This window comes from Salmo trutta, chromosome 18 (genome assembly GCF_901001165.1).
Source record: "Salmo trutta chromosome 18, fSalTru1.1, whole genome shotgun sequence".
NCBI classification, from domain to species: domain Eukaryota; kingdom Metazoa; phylum Chordata; class Actinopteri; order Salmoniformes; family Salmonidae; genus Salmo; species Salmo trutta.
The window spans coordinates 29,042,953-29,054,810 of record NC_042974.1 but is presented as its reverse complement, the minus strand read 5'-3'; the positions used below and the strand labels follow the sequence as shown (position 1 = coordinate 29,054,810).

The 11,858-nt window shown below is 40.0% G+C and overlaps 1 protein-coding gene across 2 annotated transcripts in view; it reads right to left on the bottom strand.

Annotated features, from left to right (window-relative positions):
* Positions 1-2,577: 2,577 nt before the first annotated feature.
* Positions 2,578-11,858, bottom strand: part of LOC115153150 (uncharacterized) — a 32,389-nt gene continuing 23,108 nt past the window's right edge. The window contains exons 4-8 of one of the 2 annotated variants that reach the window (XM_029698247.1): positions 9,637-9,802; positions 7,433-7,566; positions 7,145-7,266; positions 4,981-5,086; positions 2,578-4,777 (exon numbers count right to left, since the gene is read on the bottom strand). In XM_029698247.1, coding sequence (XP_029554107.1) covers positions 4,993-5,086; positions 7,145-7,266; positions 7,433-7,566; positions 9,637-9,802 — 516 coding nt within the window. In that variant the 3' untranslated portion in view covers positions 2,578-4,777; positions 4,981-4,992. The remainder of the gene's footprint in view (positions 4,778-4,980; positions 5,087-7,144; positions 7,267-7,432; positions 7,567-9,636; positions 9,803-11,858) is intronic. The other variant, XM_029698246.1, reaches the window with a different exon arrangement.

The following is an 11,858-nucleotide window of genomic DNA, read 5'->3' as shown; positions in this document are numbered from 1 at the left end:
TTGCTATTTAATAGATTACATGTATTTTTTTCCTGCTGCACCTGTTTAGAGACAGGTGCATGATAATGGTCCATTCTAAATCAAAACAAATTTCACACATATATTATTTAGTATATGTAAAGACAAGATTACATGAAGAATAGTCTGATGGGTGACAATATTAGCCTATTTCTTGTGAATTATATATTATCACTTGTGAATGATGCCCAGCTTAAGGCAAGAATCCTAGTCGCACACCTCATGTAGCCTAGCCCATAGGCCTATATGTTTTGATAAGGTTTGTATCACAACTAAAGTGGCCAAATAACTTCTTAAAATTAAGCACATAAATCAGATTTACAAGTGGTGTAGAGTCTAACTGGTGTACATAAGCAGTACGAGTTTCAAGTTTGGGGAAGATAATTTTCACCGTAAAACGTTTGACCTTTATAATAAAAGCATTACATGCATAACCGCATTTGCGGTCACTTTGATAATGGTGTTTTCCCGCTAATGGAACATTTGCGCTTATAGTCTACTGCCTTGTGCGCATTGCTGCGCTTGTAATATGAAGAAATAGGCTAATAGTTTATCAACATTTTAAGCTAAACGTTCTAATCTGTTATGTCAGCCACATTGTGTAAAAACGTTTTTTTTTGGTGCTAGTGATTGTATTCATTTGGGATCTATCACATCCCACAACTGTCCCAGTCTATGCTTGGAATATTTATTTCTCGCACAGAATAGAATAGGTCAACTTTTGTACTATGGGGGATAGTAGATTGACATAGGCTAATGCTTTTGATGTTCGTTAGGCCTACTCATCTTGTAGGCTGACGAAAAATAAATGTGGACAGTTCATCCAATATCTTCAATATGGACCTTGGAAATGGATAAGGACGCACGCAGTTGCTTCCCCGATGTCTGTCTTCACTTGTAGCCTGTGAGAAAGACCCATCATGTGAGCCATGTGAAGCATTCAGGGAGAAGGTCGCAAGGCAACACTCCGGGCGAAGGGCACAACGGCCACTAGCCGCAAAAGGCATGGATTTTTTTAAGGTGCATTACGGCCATACAAAGGGGATGCCACCAGGAAATGCCAGGCATTAGCAAGTGCTTGTCAAATTCTGAATGAGAGACCGATGATGTGTACAGCCTGCGTAAAAAAACAAAGCAGAGCTCGTGCTTTTCTAGCAATTTTTTCCAAATCATCATTAGAGTCTCATCATGCAGCCTTAGAATGTCTTAAACATCTAAACATATAGCCCAACATTTGTAGAACAACTAAAGTTACATTAATAACTCTAAATTAAGCATATAGGAGTACATATTTTTTTGTTAAGTGCTCAACACAGAATAGCTGCATGTGCGCACTCCCTCAAATCGTTTGGTGAAAATATCCTTTCTATTTTATTCAGCTTTGTTCAATTGTATTCTCCATACTGTAAAATAATACCACGGAATTGTAAGCAAATCTTGTCTGCTAAAGGAAGTAGTGTAGCCCACAGCCATTTGGAATAGCCAGATCAGAGTCTAACATAAGGACAACTCAGAGTATGCTATTCTGTTCTTCTGAAATAGACTACATTTTCTTCATATCATGTTTCTTTAGACCTGTCGAAAATAAAGAATGGATTTATTGTGAAGGTGTAGGCTATATTACATGGATTTATTAGACTTTTTAAAATGTAGATGTTCCAAAGGTCTGCATCAGTAGGCTGTGTGGAAGCCAGGAGATGCTAAATGTGTTTATGTTAATTAACGGTCAATTACCATGAGACCGACAGTTATTTGCTTGACAATCACCGGCTGACGAAATTTCGTGACTGGTTGATATTCTATGTGTTTAATAAATGGATTACTGTCAACTACAAACTCTGTGTTGTATCCATTGCACACTCTACCCTGTGATGGAAAGTGTTATGTTTGTGCTTTTCTATTTACCAATTTCTGTGTTCAATGTTTGTGCTGTTCTAATAACCAATTTCTGTGTTCATGCAAGTGACTGATTGAATGTGCCTGGGAGGAATCCTCACTATCAGTAGAGTAATTTGGTAGTACTCCCAGAACCTTGTTTTGAGAACGCAAGGGATATCTCAGTTTCAAGGTCTCAGCTTGGAGAGGAAGCCTTGTGAGGTATTGGTCGGTCACATGCATGAAACAAACGTTAATGATGAATGAATTATGAATGATGAATAGCTAAATCATGCAAATATAACTTGTCTGTGTAAGCAGTATATAAGAGAACTAACGGGACTGCCCCAAGAGAGCTAACTTCAGACCGGTACTTTATGCATCTAAGTTTGACTGTGACCTCTCCAGCATGCTGTTAATGAACAATGATTCATTTAAGTTTGGATATCGGGTGTCCCTGTGTAGAATATCCAAGAAAACCCCATAGTAGGTTTTACTGTAGAATTAATCATAAATAGAGGGGAATCTCTAAGGGCACACTGTTGAGTATATCTTTCCACTTATTTGGAAACTCTAGTTTCTAGTGAATGAGTGATCTTCACATCTTTCTTTCCATGAGAAACATGATTTGCTTTATATCCTGCAGGACAAGGTGAGTGGTATAAAATTACTAAAAGCACAGCATTTCATGTCATTGGAAATGTCAACTTTATTTTGAAAAATAACTTTGAATAATGATACATTATGCATATTGCGATATTCCATCCATGTACAACTTACTGTAACTCTACAATATACAGATATCACAATCTTTAGTCTTTAGATCCCAGTCCTGACAAAACATGTAGGCCTATCATGCATATTGACAGCATTTACTGCCTCTCAAGTTGCAACAGATTTATTTTCTACTTGATTAGAGTATTTAGAAGTACATGAATTCCGTTTGATACAGCTACAGCTGTGCTACATGTACAGCATTATTATTTTAATAGGAGTACATGTTGACCATGATGAATAACTCATTGGTGTTGTACAATACTGTTGTTCACATTGCTGAAGTACATACTGGATAACCAACTGTTTTGTTCTTTCTGTGGGATTAGTGTTTTCTAAAAACTGATGACCTCCATTCCTGTTGTAAACAACGCTGAACAGTTTTGAGCATTTGGAATTTACTTCTGCTGTATTTAAATTTTAATCCTCCTTTTCAAAGTTTCTGTGTTGAACTTTCCTTCTGTAGTTACCCAGTGAGATTTCCAAGGTACCATGGCACTTGCCTGTCTGTTATCAAAGGAAGCTCATAGTGATGTAACAAAGGTTGCAAAATTCCAGTAGCTTTCCCCAAATTCCCAATTTTTCAAGGAAGCCTGTTTGGAAGATTCATGGAATTAACGAGGGAAAAGCAGGAAATACTGGGAATACTCCAACCAGGATTTCTGGAAAACCAGGGAATTTAACCGTGGTGCAGAAAAGCTAAATCACCGTTAGCTTGTTAAACCAGACTTGCATGTCACAATAAAAAAAATATATGTCTTGAAGATGAACATGTGCAACAGCAGCCTCTGATAAATACATGTTGCAGTGATATGAAATTATTGTTTTTTTCTTTACAATTTTTTTTTTTTTACATAAATGTTTGAGAGGAACATTAAAAAACCTTGGGGCAATGCATCACAAACGTTTTCTAGCGTCCTCAAAGTGTTTTTTATCATAAGGGATCTGGAACCCCGATCTCCAAAAAGTATACATTTCCATCATATAAACATAGGAATTTACAGAGGCATAACTCCCCTCCTGTACATACACAATGGCTGTACACAATTAACTTTTGTTATATACAGCACATTCACACAACATCACCACGATCTGTTATCCCTGTATAGTGCATGCACACACAGCCTCGTAGGCCTACACTCAAAACAAGAAGAGAATTCATACAAAATATGTTGAATAGTTAAGTACAATCCTGAAATATGTATGATATGTGTATGTTTCACATTTGTTCAAGGGGGCATGATAGCCAAAGCGATAGTTCACCCAAACACAAAATGACATATTGGTTTCCTTACCCTGTCATGGGACCGATATTAGTATTTTTCAAGCATCATGTTCAAATCATCTATGTGACTTTGTTGAGTTTGACAAGCAACTTTAGATACTTTCAAATTATTTTTACATTTTCATTTTAGTCATTTAGCAGACGCTCTTATCTAGAATTTAAATCATGTATTGATTTGGGCATGATGCGCGAATACATTCGGTCCCATGACATGAATGGGATTTGTGCCACAAATGCTAAAATACTAGCATGTTGAAACAGTGGCAGGGAAACTAAACCAAAGGATGCATTGCTGTCATAGCTTGTCCATAGACTGCTTACAGTGTAAGGAAACCAATGTCATTTTGTAAATTGCGTGAACTATCCCTTTACTTTCACCCCAGAATATTGTCTAGGCTATTTCTTAGTTGGAACAACCATATCAAAGAGTTATTGTTTTCTCCAACACATAGTACTGAAATGTCAATAACATAACATATATCTAGAGAAAGCATTACAATATGAATTGAATAGAAAACGATTATAGTACAAGATTAAATAATTTGTATCGTATTCATGTACATTGTGGAGTACATGCATGTCTATTCTCATATAAATACCAATGTTCCCTTATCTGAAACAATAAAATCCCTTAGTTTAGAATTGTATCTCATCCTCTTTTTGTTTTCTTTTCACTCCTCACTCAAAGTTTTGTCATCCATCACAAGTGTTATTTCTCCCATCCCTCCTTTCACACTACTCTCTCAGTCCAGTCAAGAATCTGTGCAACTTCACTTTATCCTCTTCCGGGCATTCTCTTCCCACTTCGGGCCATCTGTTTTATATCTGAGTAGAAAACAAAGACGTTCAGTGTGGGCAGTGTTACAAAAGTGTTGCCTCTTCACCTCTATGGATATCTTTATTATATTATGTACGCTGAGAATAGATCGTACAATAGCTGCTAAAACAGTTGTGCTTGTACATGCACAGCATGCTTCCAACATGTTTCACTACGCATTAGCAATATTTTGTGTCAGAAATTTGTGTACCAACAATGGTTATCAGGGCCACTGGAAGTCCAGTTTGTTCTGATGGCCCAAGGCGATCATGGAGTTCCTGTTTCTTCCTGGTAGGTCCACTGGTCCCAGGTCAGGGCTGTAGGGAAATGGGTCATTGTTATTGGTGCGCTCCAATTCTATTACAATGAGCAATGCATTAGTTTGCACAATGCTTGAGACCAGGATGGTTTTTCCACACACATTTCTTTCCAAGAGAGGGTCTCCCTTTTGATCAATTCTGCATCTCTCTATATATCCTTGGACCACTCTGAAATACATGTGGAATTCGCCAACTCCTCCCTGCATACCTCAAACCTGACACTGCAACCCCTCCGCTATTTGTCTGGGTCCGTGCCAAGCTCCCTCCCTCTGAAGAGTGCCCATCCAAGTTGTGGAATACGTTGAAGGGCACAACGAATAGCTGTTCTTTCCTCAAACTCTTCAACTCCCACCAGATTCTTATGTTCTACAACCCTCAAACAAAATAATACCATAACTCATCCACTGACACATCCCTCTTCGCATTAACAAAATAATAGAAAATCTTGCAGTGCCAAGAACCTGTTGTCACGTCCTGACATAGAAAGCTGTTATTTTCTATGGTAGAGTAGGTCTGGGCGTGACAGTTTTTTTTCTAGTTTAGATTTTCTATGTTGTTATGTTCTAGTTTTTGTATTTCTATGTTGTTGTTTTTTGGGATGATCTCCAATTAGAGGCAGCTGGTCATCGTTGTCTCTAATTGGAGATCATACTTAAGTAGTTGTTTTTCCCACTTGGGTTTGCGGGAGATTGTTTTTGAGTAAGTGTATATTGTAACTCTTCGTCAGTTTGTTGTTTTGTTCATTCAGTTTATTTGTATGTATTGCATAGTTTCACAGTTTAATAAAGAAAATGTGGAGCGATACACACGCTGCGCTTTGGTCCGCTCCTTCATCCTACGACAACCGTGACACCTGTCATAGTTTGGTATTCGCCTAAAGTCGCTAAGGATGTCAATACTTTCTAACCCAAAATATCCACGTCTTTTTTGTCTAGTCCAAATATGTTGCCGTAGATTCCTGCTAACAAAAAAGCTGCATACTGTTAGAGGGGGCCAATTGTGTTTTGTTATAACAAATGAGGGAGGTTGGTTTGTTTTCAGTGGTTTTGAGCTTAGGCCATTTAAACCCAGCGGTGCTAGTCACCAATTACCACCAGTGTAGAGAACCAGTGAACTTGGGAAGTATAATTTTACAGGCTTGTGCTTAGATAAAAACACTTACACTTATCATATTTGCCTCAGTCATATTGAAATAAACGGTGCGTAGTTGCTCCCTGACACTGAAGAGTGCATCTGCTTTGTGTACAAGTCAGTTTTTTTTGCTTCATTGTGACATTTTACGGACGCTATTTAAGATAGATGCCAGTGGTTGTGGGCTAAGTTTACCATGACGTATGCTGAATGCTGTAAAATATTATAGCCGTGGTTATTACTCAAGATAATTTGTCAAGGCACAAACTTCTGACAGTTGTGTTGACTGAGTAACAATATATTCTGATTAGTGGTACGTTTATTTGATTTTGATGTGTTTAGCTTGGCTGATCATTTGTCACAGGGGAAAGTTAAATCGCTACTTACAAGTGATGTGTTATAACTGCATTTTAAATAGCAATATAAAAGTAATTTTATTTAAGTAATTATCTCTAAATGGTAAGATGATGAGAGTCGGTCGGTCGGGCATTTTCAGTATTTTCAGTGTCAATATTCTTTCTAGGAAGCAGTTGAATCATTCTGCAAACACAACCCATGACCTACTGCCAATGACAGTCTTAACTCCTCTTCATGCTAAGACTAAATTATCTAGAAATAATAGGCACCCACAAAAATATGAAACTAAAGCGAGCTGTGATTAATAAATTAACCTCTCCTTCCTTGTATCATGATTAGCTCAAGATTTTCAAACATCCTTGAAGGACCAACAAGCTCCAACTGTTATTTGGAATTTTATGAAGTTAAATGTAATCCTAGTGTTAGTTGTGTGTTTGTTTACAGATACTGTAGTAAGAAATACAGTATTTCGAGTAGACTGAGTGTTTCCTTCGAGTGAGAGAGAGAGGGAGAGAGAGAGAGAGAGAGAGAGAGAGAGAGCAGGGGGTGGGTGGGGGGTGTCCTCACCGGTAAAGCTGTGGACAGGATCTCTTCAGGGAGGTGGATGTTTGTCCCAGTCTGCTCTGGTTCCTCAGCTTGGTCTTCTTCACCAGATCCTTCACTCTACCCCACGTGTAGTTCTCACTCAGCTACACAACCAAACACACATCTCTCAGCATTAACGAATAGGCGCTTTACCCACTGTTCGGTCAGGTAACATCGTGTTGTGCTCATGTAGATATTTGCACCGTAAACAGGGGTTGAGGGTATTGTGCAGAGCCAGTGAGTCAGAGGAGGGATGTAAGAGTGACTCACCCGTCTGTGTGGGGCAGAGAGACCCTCTGTACTGTCAGAGAGATAGGAGCGCGTATCTCCCTCTGTGTAGCTCATCCGATTCAGGCCCCTCTTCCAAAGGGGCACCAGGGGCTGGCATCCACCCTGGTCACTCTCTATAGAGAGAAAGAGAGAGAATAAGTTAATCAGAAGATCTGTTTATACCTGGTTATAGCATGCATCCTTTGTTCTGATCTTGTCCACATTCTGATTGTGCCCACATTTTCAGACCGGTGTAGACTGTAGATGATTAAAATACGCATTGTGATCTGATTGTGATCTTTCTGACCACCTACGAAGGTAGTCAGGCAAGCATTGTGTCTGGATACCTTACAAGTGTAGACGGATCTGGACAGTGAAACCATTTAATTCATCATTATCCCACCATCTTAAATCATTGACAGGTGGCACCATTGACTTATGGCATCAATATGGGTCTTAAAATAAATAAATACACATTTTTAAGAATAGCTGGTCACAATGCAAACACATTAACAAACATTTTAATACCATGTGTAGACATATTTCTGAAAATGTGGGCACAATCAGAATGTGGGAAAGATCAGGACAAAGGACGCATGTTAGCGCCAGGTATAAATGAGGCTAGAGTCACAAGGGCTGGAACCACTCGCTGCTCATAGTGGGGGGAAACTGTTATGACACATGGTGATGGGAATTAGCAGTCCCAGAGGAACCCCTTATTTCAACCTGCCGCCACTGCCCACTCAACCTCCCCAATCTGTTATCGCAGTACAGAGAGGACCGTTCGCCATCCTCCTACTCCCCACCTCCAATTTCCTGAATCCTGCCTACCGGAAGAGCAAGAAATTCCTGAATCCATGGGACTCTATATGTTCCCTCCATTTAACTACCTCATCAGTATGTTTTTTAAACATTAGATCTTTATCAATCCAAACGCACAGATATTTGTAGGCTGGAACCCGCTCGATGAGAGAGCCGTCCAATGAGTGAATATGTAGCCCGTCTGAGAATTTGTTTTGTGAATTAAAGAACATCATATTTTTAGTTTTGCCCGCATTAAGTACACGTTTTAAATCAACGAGGGCTTTCTGTAATGCAACAAAATCAGATTGCAGCTCTAACATAGCTCGGTCAACAGTCAGTGCAATGGCATACATAAACGTATTGTCTGCATAGTGATGAATATTACAGGATTGAATACATAGACCAATATTATTTATATACATAGTGAAGAGAACAGGTCCCAATACCGACCCTTGCGGTACACCTTTCGTAATATAGTGGCAACTAGACTTGACACCATGAGAAAGCACACGTTGTGTCCTGTCACAGGGTTCGTTAACTCTTGAGGTCCCGCTTGTCTCCATGAAGTTTGGTAAATCTGCCTTTAGTTTTAACACACCACAGTTATGGAATATCTTACAAAACAAATTACACCTGGATTCCCTGGTGCCGATAAGGAGGTTTAAAACTCTGTTGTTAAATGAGTTTACTGAAGTGTGCAATTGTTTCAATGGACTATCATAACTTGTTGTAATAACCTGATGTAATGTATTTATAGCTATCTTGTGTCTTATCTTTTGTTGTTGTGTTGATGGAATCTGTTCTCAGGGCACCATTACAAATGAGACACTGGTCTCAATTGGTCTTCCCTGAATAAATAAAAGTCAATAATAATAGTCAGAACCACCACACTGTCATCAGCCCACCAGAGGGAACGTGAGCCACTTCGAAAACAGGAGAGTACAAACATTTGGGGAAATAATTATATTTCTGGGGGACTATTGTTGCTCGGAATGTTATATGAGATGATGAAAAGGTGAACATTGGGCGAAAACACACCTGGGGTCGTCGCCCGGTCACATTTTGAAAACCCCTAGTGACTTTTAAATAAACCCAGAAAATCAATTTCAGGAAAACTTTGGGCAAACATTACTATAAAATCGGTCTTGTGATTGTTTGTGACTGAATGATTACCACAGGAGCAGGTTATAAAGTGCTAATCTACCTGCCAATGAAATAATGCACTGTGGTTTTCTGAGGGAAACAAAAGGATAGTGCTGGAAACTTCTGATGAAATTACAGACAAACTGGGACAAAAATACTTTTGGAGAATGTATGGAATATCCATTGGATTTTGAGTGAGGAGAGATGACTGGAGGTAGATTATGGGTTGTTATCATGTTATTAAGTAGTTAACTGACCTCCCCTGGCTGTGAGTCCTGTGTGGTGTGTGACCTCAGGGATGGTGGAGAGGTCAGAGAGGGTGTCGCTCATGGAGGTGGTCAGGAACTCACTCCTAGAGTGTCTTTTCTGTTCATGGAAGGCCATGCCGGCCATTCCACAGCTACAGTGCTGCAGGAAGAAGTCCTGGGGGAAGAGAAGGTACAGGACTGTGAGTAGGAGGCATATGAAATGTATTTTACAATATCCGAATCGAGTTTGTTGTTTTTCCTCGCTCGTTGGTCAAGAATGGCCCTCCAATACTGCATACTTGGCTCAGCCAGCAACCATCTGTTACAAATTCAGGAGAGTGAAAATGTGTTATGGCCATCACACTCTTGTATTTCTTGGCCTTATATGCTACCACATTTTTTATAAGAGTCTTTGGGATATCTGAGTTTATTTTTATTGTTTTAAACCTACTTTAACTTAATAACTTACTTTAATTGTTGTTTTCATACATAGTGTGTTTTTACTATTTCTTTTCCAGACTGAGTTGGGTTTGTGCTAACCTAACCTCAAAGATAAACTTCTGAACTCAACATTAACTTGTCCAAAGTAGGCCTTACAATCTATGTGCTACGCCGATACATGTATGGTGAATCAAAGAACAATGAGCGAGACTTTCCGAGTCATTGTGTGAAGTTGGAATTTGTCAGGAAAATGTTCACATCCGTTTATCCCAGCTGAGGAAACTCTGGATGTCACATCCACGCTAGTAGCATAAACGGAATAAGATGAAAAAACCTGGAGACAAGTGTTGGTTTTTCCTGCTTCATTGTTAACATTTAAACGTGCAGTGTCACTTCTACAGTAGGGGGATTTTTCATCACGTGAAGGTTACACACTCGCCACTTGCACAAATTCAGAACCGATACCCAGGAGGCTCATTAGGTGAAGTCACTTCCTGATCTTGTGCAAAATAATTTCCTTCTCCGCACTGAAGTTACCTCTACCCTGGACACAAGGTGCAAACTCTACACTAGAATATCATCATCACTGGGCAGTGCTCTCTCCCAGAATTCCTTGTTTGAACTCTGAATAGCCTGTTACGAAACCACTGGACGTTTAAACATCAAAAAAGGGGTAAATAGCATGATGAATGACCACTGAAGTCACACTCCACGGCTTTGTTTTTGTTTCACGGAACTTTGACCGTAGTCTGACATCCCCGCTGGAACCACGACCACACTCTCCACTCGGTGAAGACACCGCCTCTACTGAGAAGGGTCTTGGCCCAGGTTCCATGGGCGATAACAGTGTGGTCTTTGCACTCTCCAAGGACCTACCCAAACTGTGTGTGCTTAACCCTTAGAAGGAGGCAGCCCACATTTGGGGACTCAGAGAGCCGGCCACACCAGGCCTTTGACCTCTGAGAAGAGGATTCAACTTTTAAAAGCCAAAATATGCCTCTGTGCACTCGGGAAAAGGGAAGGTCCAGAACACTCTGGCCCTGGAATGTTCCCTTCATCAAATCCTGTTCCTCAATAACCCAGGGACAGTCTGCAGATGGCTCCATTGTCTGAGGTAGTACTGCATTGAGGATGGGGAAAGGGGGAGCTTGAGTCCGTAAGAGTGAGCTCATGTTCATTGCTCACATTAGAAACTTGATTACAAGTCTTCTTCCACTCTAGTATTGACTCTTGCATTTCAGTTCATCACGAGAAACCCCAAAGCACGCTGGTCCTGGTAGAGAACAGATGAAGCTGGAAAAGAGGGCTCTATGTAGGTGGTAACTGGCCATTGTCTCATTGATCTCTGTGTTTATAATGAGCCCAGCGGTGACCCTGGTGTTGATTTGAATGGTGGGTAGATGTGTGTAGGCACAGGGAACCATGGGTGTCATTCATGGAGCTTAGATGTGTCCCAGCAGACTTGCTCCTCCTTTTGATGTGTCATCTATGGGGTTCAGCTTGTGGCGTAACCATAGAAACACTCACAGCAGGGGTAAAGACCAACCGCTTGGGAGGCCAGCCGGTGTGGTCCTAAAAGTCTTCTTTCAAGTCAGGGTTTGGCCTAGAGAGAATAACAACACCAAGTTATCTGGACAAATATCATTATCAAGGTGAAATAATGTCAGAATTTGATGACCTCAAAGAATTGTAAGTTCTGCTATGATTGTTAAGAAATAGCTTTTGTAAGAGAGGATGCAGTTGTCTTTGAATGAGCACTTTTTGCGATCTCTCTCTCTTACTGTCCCCCT